General features: G+C 51.3%; 1 protein-coding gene across 1 annotated transcript; it reads left to right on the top strand.

The window, feature by feature from the left end:
• Positions 1-665: 665 nt before the first annotated feature.
• Positions 666-11,806, top strand: C9H10orf95 (chromosome 9 C10orf95 homolog). The gene is given in 2 exon segments (XM_073019300.1): positions 666-740; positions 979-11,806. A coding segment is annotated over 1 exon segment (648 nt). The 5' UTR covers positions 666-740; positions 979-1,032; the 3' UTR covers positions 1,681-11,806.
• Positions 11,807-16,330: the final 4,524 nt, after the last annotated feature.

Below are 16,330 nucleotides of genomic sequence, written 5' to 3'. Positions count from 1 at the left end.
AGACGGTGGCTGCAGTGAGCTGAGATCACGCCACTGCACTCCAGCCTAGGCAATAGAGCAAGACCCCATCTAAAAACAAAACAAAACAAAACCAAGTGCCTATCTAACATTCTAGAGTGGGAGGACTTTGAGGCAGTCTGCCAGAAGCCCCAGCATAGGTGGGCAGTAAGACCAGCATTGTGAGCATGAGTCTTGAGACTCGGGGTTGAATTTTGCCCTTACTATAGCCAGCTGTGTGAGTTGGGATAAGTTATTTAACCTACATAAGCTCCACTCACTGAATACACTGGACACCAACTCTGAGGCAAGCAGCTTTTTTGCTGTGGAAACCAGAGATAATATCAGCACCCCCTTCCTCGAGTTGACATAACTTGCAGTTAGATGCTCCCAGACAACTTGATTCAGTGTCTGGTGTGCAGGAGTTTTACTCAAATGTGAGGGTAACTCAATCCACCTGCAGGTGCTAGGAGGTTGTAGAAAGCCATCAGTGATACTGTAGGGAGGGCATCCTTGACCTCAGGCCTCTGCCTCTAGGTTGGGGCCACTACGACCAGTACCAGTACGGTTCACCCAGGTGTAGACAGACACTGGTGGCTCCTGGCCAGCTCAAGGTGTTTGCTTTCGCCTGGTAACCAGGAGGAGTGGCTGAGGCAGGGCATGGAGCAGAGCAACTCAGCCACAAAGTGCGGAGAGGAGCCCCGCTCTGGATCCCGCTGGCTCCCCAAGGCTGAAGGAGACAAGTGAGTGGGGAGTCACTGGGAAGAGCATTCGGGCCGAGGGCTTGAAAAGGCTCCTTATTGTCTGCCAGGCGCGTGGGGCTCTGCCCGACCTTGGGACAAGAGGCGAGGTGGGGAGCTGAATGTCCGATTTGGGATGAGTTCCCCCAAAGCTATGAACCGGCGTCCTGGGGAACCGGGCCACAGGGACAGGAGGCGGTTAAGTAGAAAGTCTGTCCGCACACCCCTCCCTCCGCCGCAGGTCTGGATCCGGAGGAGCCCCCAGTACGAACAGCAGCCGCCTGGGGGGCCGACTATGTACGCGTACAGGTGGCTGCCGCCCAGGCAGGGAATCTGGCCGCCGCCGCAGCCGCTCACCTGCACCTACCTGGCCGCCCCTCTGCTACTGCCCCCAATCCAGGCCCACAGCTTCCGCAGCCGGCCAAGGAGCTTGCACGCGGGCGAGTAGGGGGCCCCTCGGGAATACCACCGTTTCTACTGCCCCGCCGCGCCACCCGAGGCCGCGCCGCCCTGGTGGGCCTGCCCTCCGGCCTACCCCGCGGCCCCGCGCCGGCCCTGCCCCGCCGCCGGCATCTCGGGACTGTCGCTGCAGGCGCCCGCGCCAGCGGCCGAGGGCTGGGAACCGTGGCCTGAAGGCGGGAGCCTGCAAGCCGAGCTACGCTGGGGACGCGTGGAACGCGCGCAGGGTCAGCCCCTACAGCTTCCGGACTTCGTGCGCCAGGAGCTGCGGCGCGCGTACGGCACCTACCCCCGCGCCGACGTGCGCGTCACCCAGTGCCGCGGCCAGTTCCTGTTGCGGGCGACGCCGCGCGTGAGCGAGCGCGACCGCCGCGCGGAGTGGGGTGTGCGGCGCCGGCCCGACAGCGGCGACAGCGGCAACAGAGGCCCAGCCCAGGAAGCCGCGGAGCGCGGCCGCTCCAGGAAGAGTAAGGGCCTGAGCTGAAGGCGCCGCAAGGCCTTGCGACCGGCCCGCGTACACGCGCGCGCGGCTCTTCCCTGTGTCTGCCTCCCCCGCCAGGCAGAAAGGAGCCCTCACCTGCGCGCGGGAGGCGGGCGCGCCGCTCACCTGTCTTTTTGGCCTTTCCCATGACTGCCTGCCCGCTTCCTGCACTTGTTTCTCTCGCCTTATTGCTGGACTGTGGGGGAAGGGCAAAGGCAAGACGGAATCAAGGACACCTCTGGGTGTTCTGTACCTCTTTCCCTCTTGCACCTTGGGAAGTGGAGGACGTGGGATGGAAGAAGGGCCTGGACCTCCCTCCTTCCTCCTCCCCACCTTCTCCTAAGGAGCCTGCGCTGCAGTAAGCCCCAACTTTCCCTTCCTCTTTTCCCTCTTATCAGAGTCTAAGCCCACCCTCCTTTCCCACCGCTCCCCTACCCCCGCCCTTCTTGCCAAGCCGAGGGGCGACGGTGATCCCCAGCTTAGTAGAAAAGTAAATAGGCCGGGCGCGGTGGCTCATGCCTGGAATCCCAGCACTGTGGAAGGCCGAGGTGGGCGGATCGCTTGAGCCCAGGAGTTGGAGACCAGCCTGGGCATCATGGCGAAACCCTGTCTCTACAAAAAAATACAAAAATTAGCCGGGTGTGGTGGCACGCGCCTGTAGTCCCACCTACTCGAGAGGCGGAGATGGGAGGATCATCTGAGCCCGGGAGGCTGCAAGAAGCCGTGAACGCGCCACTGCACTCCAGCCTGGGTGACTGAAACCCTGTCTCAAAAAAAAAAAAAAAAAAAAAAAAAAGTGAATAAATGAGCCAAGTCAAGTATACACTGCGAGATCATTATGTTTTGGGCTGGTGTTTCTCCATCTGTTTATCTGTTTAATGGGAGTCTTACCGCCCACCCTGGGGTACAAGAAGGTAGGGTGGAGGGGCATGAAGTTGAACTGGCCATCTGGCGAAAGCATGTGCCTGATCGCTGGGCCCAACTCCCCTCTTCACCATCTGCCTCCAAGTGTGCACGCCAGCACCTTCTAACTCCTTAGTCTTTTGGCCCACCACCCGCCGAGATGCTGAGGGCATAAGCTCTATTTTTGAAGTGTGGTAGGCATGACTAGGGAACGGATGTCTAAGACCTGGGTTTAGGGCTAGCTCTGACATTTTCCACCTGTGTAACTTAAGGCTCTCTCTCAGTTTCTTCATCAGTAAAAGAGGCGTAAAAGTGAGTAACCCAGCCTAATTGGAAGTTAAGATGAATGTCTCTTCTTGTCTCCCAATTCTTGCTAATAATCATTAATTCTTAATAGGCCGAGATTTGCATTATTCTAGGAGTTTGCTGGAGTGTTAGGCCACATAGCCAATTTTAACTAGGATCTAGCCAGATCTGAGGCCCAGCTGTAGAAATTTGGTCCCTTGTGGCATTTCTTTTACTGAACTTCCATTTGTAGCTGACCGATAGTTACCTGGGTATACACAGGTGAGTTATTGAAGCTGTAGGCCAGCTGATTGGGCACTGCTGTATTTATGAACTTCTTGGAGAAATTCTCTCAAACCTCAGCCCTTGGAAAAGGTGTTTCTCCTGATCAGTGGTTTGCTTTTATCTTTTAAGCACTAAGGATCTCATTACTGCTCATACTTTTCTTTTGGTCCTGGTTTCCAAGGAGCTCAGAGTCAAATTTGCTTTGTGTCTTTTTTTTTTTTTTCTTTTTTCTTTTGGAAACAGAGTCTCACTCTGTCGCCCAGGCTGCAGTGCAGTGGCATGATCGCAGCTCACTGCAACCTCCACCTCCTGGTTCAAGCGATTCTCCTGCCTCAGCCTCCCAAGTAGCTGGGATTACAGGCGCGTGCCACCACGCCCGGCAATTTTTTTTGTATTTTTAGTATAGACAGGGTTTCACCAGCTTGGCCAGGCTGGTCTTGAACTCCTGACCTTGTGATCTGCCTGCCTCGGCCTCCCAAAGTGCTGGGATTACAGGCGTGAGCCACCACGCCTGGCCAGTGTTTGTTTTAAACATAGTTTGCAATACAGAAATGTGTGATATAGGAAGTTACAGTCTTTTCTGATTTCCCGCACCCCTTAATGATCATTGAGGTCTGATCTATTTTTCTGCGCACAAAATGTATTTTATATGTGTTATATCTGTATTTTAGACAGAGTTTCACTCTTGTCACCCAGGCTGCTGGAGTGCAGTGGCGTGATCTCAGCTCACTGCAACCTCTGCCTCCTGGGTCCAAGCAGTTCTCCTGCTTCAGCCTCCTAAGTAGCTGGGATTAGAGGCACACGCCACCATGCCTGGCTCATTTTTTTGTATTTTTAGTGGAGATGGGGTTTCACCATGTTGGTCAGGCTGGTCTTGAACTGCTAACCTCAAGTGATCCACCTGCCTCGCCTTCCCAAAGTGCTGGGATTACAGGCGTGAGCCACCACGCCTGGCCACACATAGTATTAATTATATAAGAAGAGTTGCACTGTTTTGCCTGTCACATTTTATTTTATTTATTATTTATTTATTTATTTATTTATTTATTTATTTATTTATGGAGTCTCCCTCTGTCGCCCAGGCTGGACTGCAGTGGCACCATCTCAGCTCACTGCAAGCTCCGCCTTCCAGGTTCACACCATTCTCCAGCCTCACCCTCCCAAGTAGCTGGGACTACAGGTGCCTGCCACCACGCCCGGCTAATTTTGTTTTTGTATTTTTAGTAGAGATGGGTTTTCACCGTTGTTAGCCAGGATGGTCTCACTCTCCTGACCTCGTGATCTGCCCACCTTGGCCTCCCAAAGTGCTGGGATTACAGGTGTGAGCCACTGCGCCTGGCCTTTATTTTTATTTTTATTTTATTTTATTTTATTTTTTGAGACAGAGTCTCGCTCCGTCACCCAGGCGGGAGTGCGGTGGGGCAATCTCAGTTCACTGCAACCTCCACCTCCTGGGTTCAAGCAATTCTCCTGCCGCAGCCTCCCAAGTAGCTGAGATTATGGGTGTGTGCCACCATGCCCAGCTAATTTTTGTATTTTTAGTAGAGACAGGGTTTCACCATGTTGGCCAGGCTGGTCTCAAACTGCTGACTTCAGGTGATCCACCTGCCTCGGCCTCCCAAAGTGGTGGGATTACAGGTGTAAGCCATCATGCCTGTTCTATTTTTATTTTTTATTTAATAATTAAGTGTCAGAACTTACTTTAGAATAAGATAATCAGGGATGGCCTCTTTGAGGAGGTGACATTTAAACTGAGATCTAAAGAATGCAAAGTAAGCCATGCAGAGAAGGGTGAGAGTGAAGCCAGACAGAGGGTATGGTGGGTGCAAAAGCCCTAAGGAGTGAAAGTTATAAAATATGTTCCAAATAGTGATTCAGGTGATACTAAGTTGATTCAGGTTACTCATGGATTATAAAACTAATGAGTACAAATTTGAATAAAAACAGGATATTTAGTTTAGTTTCAAAATATGTTCCAATAAGATATTTATTAATTACAAAGCAAAAAAGAGTAAGCTAGTCGTATAATAGGGAAAACTGGTATATACCACCTTAACTAAGTTATCAAAGCTTAGGGTCCCCCAGTGTCTGTCCCCTATTTCTGTGTCTTGAACCTAAAGATCACAGAGTCCTTTTGACCCCTCTGTGACCCAACATGTTTTACCCTGAAGGCTTGAACCCACACTGGGGTCTTGAACATTTCCTGGCACTGATAAAAGTATCTAGGTTGTTGCCAAAACACTGAAAGAAGCCCCAGCCCTGCGCCAAATGCCTTAAACACTCACATAAACTCTATCCCCTGACCACTTTGCTTGGATATACCTAGGGGGATCACCCCTTTTCTCTTGCTGTCTGTCGTGAGGATTGCTGTAGCACTCCATATGTAAAGTTCCCTAATAAATGCTTTGGACTGGCTGACCATGGCAGCTCACATCTGTGATCCTAGCTCTTTGGGAGGCTGAGGCAGGAGGATGGCATGAGGTCAGTAGTTCGAGACCAGCCTGGGCAACATAGCAAGACCAATCTCTACTTAAAAAAAAAAAAAAAAAAAAATTAGCTGGGCGTGGGGGTGTGCCCCTGTTGTCCCAGCTACTTGGGAGACTGAGGTGGGAGGATTGCTTGAGCCCAAGAGATTGAGGTTGCAGTGAACTATGATTGTATCACTGCACTCCATCCTGGGCAACAGAGCGAGCAAGACCCTGTCTAAATAAATAAATAAATGCTTTGGACTGATCACCCTGGTGTTTATTTAATGCTAAGTGCTACTTTCTTTGGAATCCCAACTGGCCCCATCTGGAAAAGGTTTGGGACACTCCCATGAGGAAACTCCCCTGCTAAGGCTTTTGGGGTGATTCCAACTGTGGGTTCAGCAGGATGAAACAAGTTGACATTATCATTAAAGGGGACAAGTCAACATCATAAGCTTTCTATGTTAAACAACACAACATCAGTTCAGCAGTAATGCAGTCATGAGGAAACCTCAGATAAACCTAAGAGAGATGATCCCACTTGTCTGTATTGTTCAAAAATGGCAATGTCATAAATGACTATGGACACCAGCCCAGCGCAGTGGCTCAAACCTGTAATTTCATCACTTTAGGAGGCCTACATGGGTGGATTGCTTGAATCCCAGAGTTTGAGGACAGCCTAGGAAACATAGAAAAACCTCATCTCTACAAACAATACAAAAATTAGCCGGGCATGGTGGTGTGCACCTGTGGCCCCAACTACTCGTGAGGCTGAGGTGGGAGGATTGCTTGAGCCTGGCAGGTACAGGCAGCAGTGAGCTGTGATCATGCCACTGCACTCCAGCCTGAGTGACAAAGTGAGGCCCTGTCTCAAAAAAAAGACTATGTGAACTTCAGAAAATGTCTCAGATTCAAAGGAGGCTAAAAAGGCATGGAAACTAAATGCAATGCATAATCCTGGATTGGATCCTGAACCAAAACAAAACCTGTTACGAAGGACATTACTGGGACAAGTAGCAAGATTTGAATAAGAACTATAGATTATGCTCAGCCATGGGGATAAGATCATAACCAGCCCTTTCTTTTTCTTTCTTTCTTTCTTTCTTTCTTTCTTTTTTTTTTTTTTTTCATACGCAGTCTAGCTCTGTTGCCCAGGCTGGAGTGCAAGGGGTCAATCTCGGCTTACTGCAAGCTCTGCCTCCCGGGTTCACGCCATTCTCCTGCCTCAGCCTCCCGAGTAGCTAGGACCACGGGTGCCCACCACCATGCCCGGCTAATTTTTTGTATTTTTAGTAGAGACGGGGTTTCACCGTGTTACCCAGGATGATCTCCATCTCCTGACCTCGTGATCTGCCCACCTCAGCCTCTTAAAGTGCTGATGCCCAGCCCTTTCTTATCTTTCATTGTAAAAATAATAGAGACCAAGCACTGTGGTGCTAGCATGTACTCCAGCTACTGTGAGGCTGAGGCAGGAGAACCCCTTGAGTCCAGGAGGCCAAGCCTGGGCAACATAGCAAAACTCTATAATAATCTCTCTAAATAAATAAATAATGTCAGTGACATAGTGACATACATATATAGTATTTTTTTTTTCTTGAGATGGAGTTTCATTCTTGTTGCCCAGGCCAGTGTGCAATGGTGTGATCTCGGCTTACCGCAACCTCTGCCTCCCAGATTCAAACAATTCTCCTGCCTCAGCCTCCCGAGTAGCTGGGATTACAGGCATGCGCCACCAGGCCTGGCTAATTTTTTGTATTTTTAGTAGAGATGGGGTTTCTCCATGTTGGTCAGGCTGGTCTCGAATTCCCGACCTCAGGTGATCGGCCCACCTCAGCCCCCAAAGTGCTGGGATTAGAGGTGTGAGCCACCATGCCTGGCCCTTTTTTTTTTTTTTTTTAGAGACTGGGTCTTGCTCTGTTGCCCAGGCTAGGCTGCAGTGATTTGATATAGCTCTGCAGCCTCGACCTCCTGGGCATAAGTGATCCTCCCACCTCAGACTCCTGAGCTGCTGGGATCACAGGTGTGTACCACCATGCCCAGCTAATTGGTTATTTATTTATTTTATTGAGACAGAGTCTCACTCTGTCGCCCAGGCTGGAGTGCAGTGGTGCCATCTCAGCTCGCTGCAACCTCCATCTCCTGGATTCAAGCAATTCTCCCACCTCAGCCTCCCGAGTAGGTGGGATTACAGGTGCCCACCACCATGCCCAGCTAATTTTTGTATTTTCAGTAGACATGGGGTTTCACCATGTTGGCCAGGCTGGCCTCGAACTCCTGACCTCAAGTGATCTGCCCACCTTGGCTTCTCAAGGTGCTGGGATTCAGGCGTGAGCCACTGAGTTCAGCCTATTTTTTTTGAGACAGAGTCTCTGTCACCCAGGCTGGAGTGCGGAGGTGCAATCTCGGCTCACTGCAACCTCCACCTCCCAGGTTCAAGCAATTCTCCTGCCTCAGCCTCCCCAGTAGCTGAGATTACAGGCCCACACCACCATGCCTGGCTGATTTTTGTATTTTTAGTAGACTGGGTTTTGCTATGCTGGCCAGGCTGGTCTCGAACTCCCGACCTCAGGTAATCCACCTGCCTTGGCCTCCCAAAGTGCTGGGATTACAGGCGTAAGCCACCGCACCCAGCCAATTTTTGTATTTTTAATAGTGACGGGGTTTCACCATGTTGGTCAGGCTGGTCTCAAACTCCTGACCTCAAGTCAGGCCCGCCTTGGCCTCCCAAAGTGCAGGGATTACAGGCGTGAGCCACCGTGCCCAGCCTTGTTTTTAATTTTTCGTAGAGACAGGGTCTAGGAGATGTTGCTGGGGTGATCTTAAAGGATCCTCCCATTTCAGCCTCCTAAAGCATTGTGATAACAGGTATGAGTCATCGTACTGGGACCCAGCCAATGAGCCTTTTTTTTTTTTTTAATCCCCTTGAGACGGTCTCACTCTGTTGCCCAAAGCTGGAGTGCAATGGCAGAATCATGGCTCACTGCAGCCTCGACTTTTTGGGCTCAATCGATCCTCCCACCTCAGCTTCCCTGGTAGCTAGGACTATAGGCGTGTGCCACTACACCCAGCAATGTTTTTATATTTTTAGTAGAGACAGGGTTTCGCCATGTTGCTCAGGCTGGTCTCAAAGGAACTCCTTGACTCAAGTGATCCACTTGCTTTGGACTCCCAAAGTGCTGGGATTACAGGCGTGAGCCACTGCACTTGGCCAGTGAGGTTTTTTTGTTTTTGTTTTTGTTTTTGTTTTTTTGAGACAGAGTCTCTCTCTGTCACCCAGGCTGGAGTGCAGTGGCGTGATCTCGGCTCACTGCAACCTCCGCCTCCTGGGTTCAAGCAATTCTGCTGCCTCAGCCTCCCAAGTAGCTGGGACTACAGGCATGCGGTGGCACTCCCGGCTGATTTTTCTGTTTTTAGTAGAGACGGGGTTTCACCATGTTGGCCAGGATGGTCTTGATTTCCTGACCTCATGCCCCACCCGCCTCAGCCTCCCAAAGTACTGGGATTACAAGCGTGAGCCACCACGCCTGGCTGAGTTTATTTTTTAAACCTCTTTTTACATAGTGCTAACATTTTAAATCTCTTTTTTACATAGTGCTAACATTACTTTTTCAAAATTATTTATTTTTATTTATTTATTTTGAGACAGGTCTTGCTCTGTAGTCCAGGTTCAAGTGCAGTGATGCAATTACTGCTCCCTGTAGCCTCACACTCTTGGGCTCAAGTGATCCTTCTGCCTCAGGCTCCTGAATAGCTGGGAATACAAACCCTCGCCAATGCACCTGGCTTTGATTTTACTTTTTATTTAATTATTATTATTTTTGAGACGTAGTCTCATTCTGTCACCCAGGCTGGAGTGCAGTGGCATGATCTTGGCTCAGTACAACCTCTGCCTCCCAGGTATAAATGATTCTCTTGCCTCAGCCTCCCAGGTAGCTGGGATTACAGGCACCTGCCACCACTCCTGGCTAATTTTTGTTTCTGTATTTTTAGTAGAGCTGGGGTTTTGCTATGTTGGCTAGGCTGGTCTTGAACTCCTGACTTTAGGTGATCCGCCCACCTCGGCCTCCCAAATTGCTGAGATTAGAGGCGTGAGCCACCGCACCCAGCCTGATTTTACTTTTTAATGTTGGAGAATTGTGTGCATGCTGGTAAGCATTCTCAAATCCTGTTGTGAAACAACGCAGGCTTCAAATAAATCAGTCCCACTCCAGCATAAGGTGTGTTGTGTATTCACTTCCCTGTCTGTCCTCTTGGGTCTTGAAGTCTCTCAATGTCCCCCATCTCTGAGGATCTGCATTCTCTTAGTCATTCCTCCCTGGGGCATTCTCTGGAAGTGCCCCTGGACTGCACACAGTTTACCCCTAGCCCCAGCCCCAGCGAGGGAGGAGGGCCCCTGACTGCAGGCTTTTTGAAGGAGGTGCTACCAGTCACTGAGTCCAGCATCCCATTTCACTCCAGGCCCTGTTGATGTGAGCCCTGGAGGAAGCACAGATGCTTCCTTATTTGATCTTTTCTTAGAGGTTAACTTAGAAGCCCAGAACTCATAAAACATCTGGGCTGCTAGGGACCTTGTTGTTCATCTGGTTCGATCTCTTCAATTTTTTTTTTTTTTTTTTTTTTTTGAGACGGAGTCTCGCTCTGTCGCCCAGGCTGGAGTGCAGTGGCCGAATCTCAGCTCACTGCAAGCTCCGCCTGCCGGGTTTACGCCATTCTCCTGCCTCAGCCTCCCGAGTAGCTGGGACTACAGGCGCCCGCCACCTCGCCCGGCTAGTTTTTTGTGTTTTTTTGGTAGAGACGGGGTCTCACCGCGTTAGTCAGGATGGTCTCGATCTCCTGACCTTGTGATCCGCCCGTCTCGGCCTCCCAAAGTGCTGGGATTACAGGCTTGAGCCACCGCGCCCGGCCCCGATCTCTTCAATTTACATTAAGCTGGGAAACCAGAGCCATCGAGGAGTGTTCCACCCGAGCTCACATTGTAGGCAGGAATCCAGGACTCTCAGCTCCCAGCGGGGCCTGGGACTCCAAGCCCTGACCTGATGGCCTCCTACTCCTGGCCCTGCCCCAGCCTTACCTGTCACCCAATCCATTTTGTCAGGAGCCCCTCAGTCAACAAGCCCTGACTGACCGATTTCAAGCCCTCCTCCACCCTGCAATGACCTTACCTTTGTCTGGCTCACATTCTACTCAAGGGAATAAAATGGGAATCATAACAACATCCCACACTTAAGAGAACTTGCTCTATGCCAGGTACCACGCTAAAGCCCTGAACAGAAACTATCAACACTTTTAATTTAATCTTCACAAAACCTTGATGTGGATATAATTATATTCCATATCATTCCCATTTGCAGATGAGAAAACTGAGGGCCATTGAGGTTAACAACTTACCCAAGGCTATACCCCAAGAATGTCCCTGGGAAATTTTATTGTAATTATCTTATCTTTTTTTTTTTTTTTGAGAGAGAGACAGGGTCTCACTCTGTGGCCCAGGCCGGAGTGCAGTGGTATGATCTTGGCTCACTGCCACCTCTGCCTCTCAGGCTGAAGCCATCCTCCCATCTCAGCCTCCCGAGTAACTGAGACTACAGGCACACACCACCATGCCTGGCTAACTGACTGCAGTCTTAACCTGTAGGCCAAACTGCCTCTTCATACATGAGACACACTCAACAAAATGCAAGGAATATTTATTGAACAGCTACTATATGCTGGACACTGGACTAGACCTTATAGGACTCATGAAGAGGGGTGTGGAGAGATCATATGCACTGTTGGGGGGTTGATAGAGGCTTCTTGGAAAAGGCTTCTGGCCAGGCATGGTGGCTCACGCCTGTAACCCCAGCACTTTGGGAGGCCAAGGCGGGCGGATCAACTGAGGTCCGGAGTTCAAGAGCAGCCTGGCCAACATGATGAAACCCCATCTCTACTAAAAATAAAAAATTAGCTGGGCGTGGTGGTGTACACCTATAATCCCAGCTACTTGGGAGGCTGAGACAGGAGAATCACTTGAACCCCAGAAGCGGGGGTTGCAGTGAGCTGAGAATGCACTGCTGCACTCCAGTCTGGGCGACAGACCAAGACTCCATCTCAAAACAAAACAAAACAAAACAAAAATTCTCCCACCTCAGCCTCCCGAGTAGGTGGGATTACAGGTGCCCACCACCATGCCCAGCTAATTTTTGTATTTTCAGTAGACATGGGGTTTCACCATGTTGGCCAGGCTGGCCTCGAACTCCTGACCTCAAGTGATCTGCCCACCTTGGCTTCTCAAGGTGCTGGGATTCAGGCGTGAGCCACTGAGTTCAGCCTATTTTTTTGAGACAGAGTCTCTGTCACCCAGGCTGGAGTGCGGAGGTGCAATCTCGGCTCACTGCAACCTCCACCTCCCAGGTTCAAGCAATTCTCCTGCCTCAGCCTCCCCAGTAGCTGAGATTACAGGCCCACACCACCATGCCTGGCTAATTTTTGTATTTTTAGTAGACTGGGTTTTGCTATGCTGGCCAGGCTGGTCTCAAACTCCCGACTTCAGGTAATCCACCTGCCTTGGCCTCCCAAAGTGTTGGGATTACAGGCATAAGCCACCGCACCCAGCCAATTTTTGTATTTTTAATAGTGACGGGGTTTCACCATGTTGGTCAGGCTGGTCTCAAACTCCTGACCTCAAGTCAGGCCCGCCTTGGCCTCCCAAAGTGCAGGGATTACACCGTGCCCAGCCTTGTTTTTAATTTTTTGTAGAGACAGGGTGTTGGCACATGCCTGTAATCTCAGCTACTCAGGGAGGCTGAGGCAGGAGAATCACTTAAACCTGGGAGGTGGAGGTTGCAGTGAGCCGATATTGCACCACTGCACTCCAGCAGCCTGGGCCACAGAACGAGACTCCATCTCAAAAAAATAAAAAAGGAAAAAAGAAGAGGCATCTGAGAGAGGTTTTGAAGAATGACTAGGATTCCGACAGACAGTGACAGGCAAGAGGTGTCCCCAGAAGCACTGAGGAGGGACCAGCATGAGAAGCGTGGAGCCGGAGCAGCAGGAGTTCACTGGTGGCAGGTTATGAGCAGGAGGCGATGAAAGATCAGGTGTGAAAGTTAAGTGAAGGCCATACTATAGAAGACTTTCTGGCAGCGTAAAGATATTTGGGAGAGCCCCTGATGTCTTTGAGCATAAGAGTAGCTCGGGTCAAAGTTATTTAAAGGTTTGGCCAGTGGGCAAGATGTGGGCCTGCAGAAACACCTGGCTGGGAAGTTGGGGAGCCTGAACCATCAGCTGCTCCACGGCCTTGGAATTGATGGTGTAGCACTGCCGGGCACCAGAACTGAGTCCATAGGGCATTTGCTAGAGCTCACAGCCTATGGAATTCAGTTCTCAGTGCCAGGTGGCCAAAGTTCTTTCAGCCTGGACGCTGCCCTTGTTTGTTCTCTTCTGTGAATTGTCTCCCGTTCCCAGGATGAGTAAGTTGAGGCCCAGATCGGGCATGGTGGTATGTGCCTGTTCCACATAAGGAACCTGTGATAGCAAGAGATCTCCTATTCCAGGGAGGGTCTGAGCCTGGAGCTGAAAATGGGGGCCCACAGCTAAGGAAATGGACAGGAGTTCCATAAATTCCAACAGGAATTGGAGTAGGTTATGAGGGGAGGGGGCTCAGGGCCATGGCAGGGATTCATCCCCAGGCCTCGGTACTGCATACTCAGTCCTGTCGCTTCCTGCCCAGATGTGTTCCTGGTGGGGCCTGATGTGGGGCTGGAGGGGTGAGGGGCTGGGGAAAGAGCCAGAACACGCACACTGAGAAGGGCATCTCTCTGCAAACCAAGGGGCTTTCTGAGCTAAAGGGAGTCCCCAAGATAGAAGCCCAGCCCAGGAGTCCTAGCTCCCCAGAAATCTCCCCAAAACCCTGAATAAAGGTTTAAAGTACCTGGGATAGAGGAGTAGAGGAGAAAGAGTTCCCTGAAGCACATTTTCATTTTCTGGAGAGTTCAGCTGAGGGCTGGGTGCTCCCCTCACTCACATGGCAAAGATGCCGCCTGTCCCAGAGAGGGAAAGCCAAGCCTGCGCCTCAGGGGCACCCCATCCCCACCCCTGCTTGAATCCAGAGAAAGGGACCGCCACTTACCCACGAAATCTCCTCTCTTTGGCTCCTGGAGCTGGATCTGCAACGATGTTCTCAGCCGGTGCTCCTTAAATAAGGCCTCCGCCCCCCCACCCCCAGCCGCCTCCCGCCCCCGCCTCATGCTGGCTCTTCTGAGAAAGGAGGAAGGTGTGGGAGGGCCAGGAACCCTGCCCAGAGAGCCCTTTCTAACCTCAAGCCAGAGCGGGACCCCGCCCCCGCCATTCTTTGAAGCCTCCCCTTCCTCACTTTGGTCTCTAACTGGGTTCTTCACACCCCTTGAGACCAGCCCGCTGGGTTCTCTCTCTACTCTGCCTGAAAAATCGGCCCTTTATGCCAAATTCAAGTCCAGTTTCTCATTTTGAAGCAGGACGATGGGGAATGATGTGCTAGGGGAAGCTTCAGCGTAGGTTTCTAGCTTTTCCCACCAGTTAAGGCGATCCAGGCACCCAAACACCAGCTGCAAAATTCACTGGAAGGAATGTCGGGGAAGAGGCATCCCTCTGCCTCCTTTAGCTCTGTGTGGCTTCAAGCAGCACCCAAAGGGCAGTGGGGAATCTGTTCCCATTTTGGGGAGGGAGAGACTGAGACCTGAGGGGAAAGAAAATCAGGGGCTGAAGGTCCGGCCAGTTTCAGAAGCCCTCAGGGCAGGGATCCCGGGAGCCCCTACCTTACAGTATGTGTGTGTCCTTGTGTCTGTGGGGGTCTCTCTCCTCAGCCCACCTTGTGTCCTTGGTCCCCTAGAACTTGACTCCTGCTGCACAGAGCTGGGACTCCCCAGAGTTTGAGTTGGGAAAGGAGAGACTCCCCCTAAGAAGTGTTTTCCATCCTCCTGCCTTGAAAGCTCAGGAAGTTCTTTCTGATACCTGGTCACACACAGCTGCCATCCAACAAACAGGGGATAGGGGAGAGGGGAAGGCACACAGTCAGAGATGGCTTGCAGGGGTCTTGGGCCAGAACTCAGGGCAGCTCTACTGAGGAAACTTGAAAGTTCCGGGAATGGAGAGTGATAGGGAGAGAAGAGTCATCAGTATTGTGCAACGGACAGAGGGAAGCAGGAAAGGGGACGGGGGAGGAAAGGGATGGCTGGTCTCTGGAGGACAGGCAGAGGCCTGGGGCTGTGGGCTGCCCATCACCCCCTTCCTAGGGGCCTGCCCGGCCAGAGTTCAAAGTCGCTGTCACCCCACAACTCATTAACCCTAGTATCACCAGGCTGGAGTGGCAGTGTTTTTATGGGCAAAGCGACGCCGAATGTGCCCCTCCTTTCCCTGCTACCTCCCCCAGGCAGCGAGCATCTTGCTGTCTCTGAGGCCAGAAGAGGAAAGAGACTGTTGTGAGGACCAGAGGTGGAAGAGAAAGCAATAAGCAGTCATCCCGTTTTCTCCATAGTTTCTTCTTCTTCTCCTTCTTTTTTTTTTTTTTTTTTTTTTTTTTGAGACAGGGTCTTGCTTTGTCACTCAGGCTGGAGTGCAGATCACGGCTTACTGCAGCCTTGACCTCTGGGGCTCAAATGATCCTCCCACCTCAGCCTCTGGAGTAACTGGGACTACTGGCATGCATGACCAGGCCCAGATAATTTTTTATTTTTAAATTTTTTTTTGTAGAGACAAGGTTTCGCCTCTTCAAGGCTGGTCTCAAATTCCTGGGCTCAAGCGATCCTCCCACCTCAGACTTGCAAAGTGCTAGAATTACAGGTCTGAGCCACTGCAGCATAGTATCTGGGCACTGCCTCAGTCCCTAGGGGAGAGGAAAGATGGGACTTCTCTCTTGGACTGTGAGCTCCCTGAGAGCAGGGACAGCTTCCAGGTCCCCAGCACCCTACAAGGGAACTAGCACTAAAAAGGGCTCATTCCTGCTGATGGGAGATGGGAAAGCTTATCCTTGAATGGGAATCTTCCCCTTGTGACCCATTTCAGGGTTCCCAAGAGGGGAGGGCTGTGGGGCTTCCCCACAGGGCAGCACCGGGAATCTGTGGCAGCAGGAACAGAAAGAGGAAGCTGAGGTCTTGTTGGGCCCTGCTGTCCTGTTCTAGACAAGCAGCCCTGCCAACATCGGGATGAAGGCCCCAGGGATAGGCATGGTCTACAGGCTGTCCATGACCAGGGCTCAGATGGATCCTCACCCTGGCACCTGCTACCACCCAACCTCCCCCAGACCACGTCCAAAATCCCAGACTCCACCCTCTGAAGACCCAGACCTGTAGCCCACCCCAATCTGGGGGAGACACTGCTGTTAAGGGAATGCAAAAGGTACAGACAGGGTGGGGAAGTCAGCACCTAAGAGACCTGCCTGGGCCACGTGGCAAAAACTCCGTTTCTAAAAAGAAAAAAAAAAAAAAAAAATAGCTGGGCGTAGTGGCATGCTCTTGTGGTTCCAGCTACTCCGGAGGCTGAGATGGGAGGATCACTTGAACCCAGGAGGTCGAGGCTGCAATGAGCCATGTTCGCGCTCGTGAACCTGCACTCCAGCCCTGGGCTGTAACAGCAAGAAAAAAAAAAAAAAAAAAAAAGAACGAGAAGGAAGGAAGGAAAGGAAAGAGAAGGAAAGAAAGGAAAACAAAGAAAAAAAGAAAAGAGGCCAGGCAGGGTGGCTCATGCCTGTAATCCTCAGC

This window comes from Chlorocebus sabaeus, chromosome 9, assembly GCF_047675955.1.
Source record: "Chlorocebus sabaeus isolate Y175 chromosome 9, mChlSab1.0.hap1, whole genome shotgun sequence".
Lineage (NCBI taxonomy): Eukaryota > Metazoa > Chordata > Mammalia > Primates > Cercopithecidae > Chlorocebus > Chlorocebus sabaeus.
The sequence above is the reverse complement of the archived record's forward strand: the minus strand, read 5'-3'. Positions and strand labels throughout refer to the sequence as shown.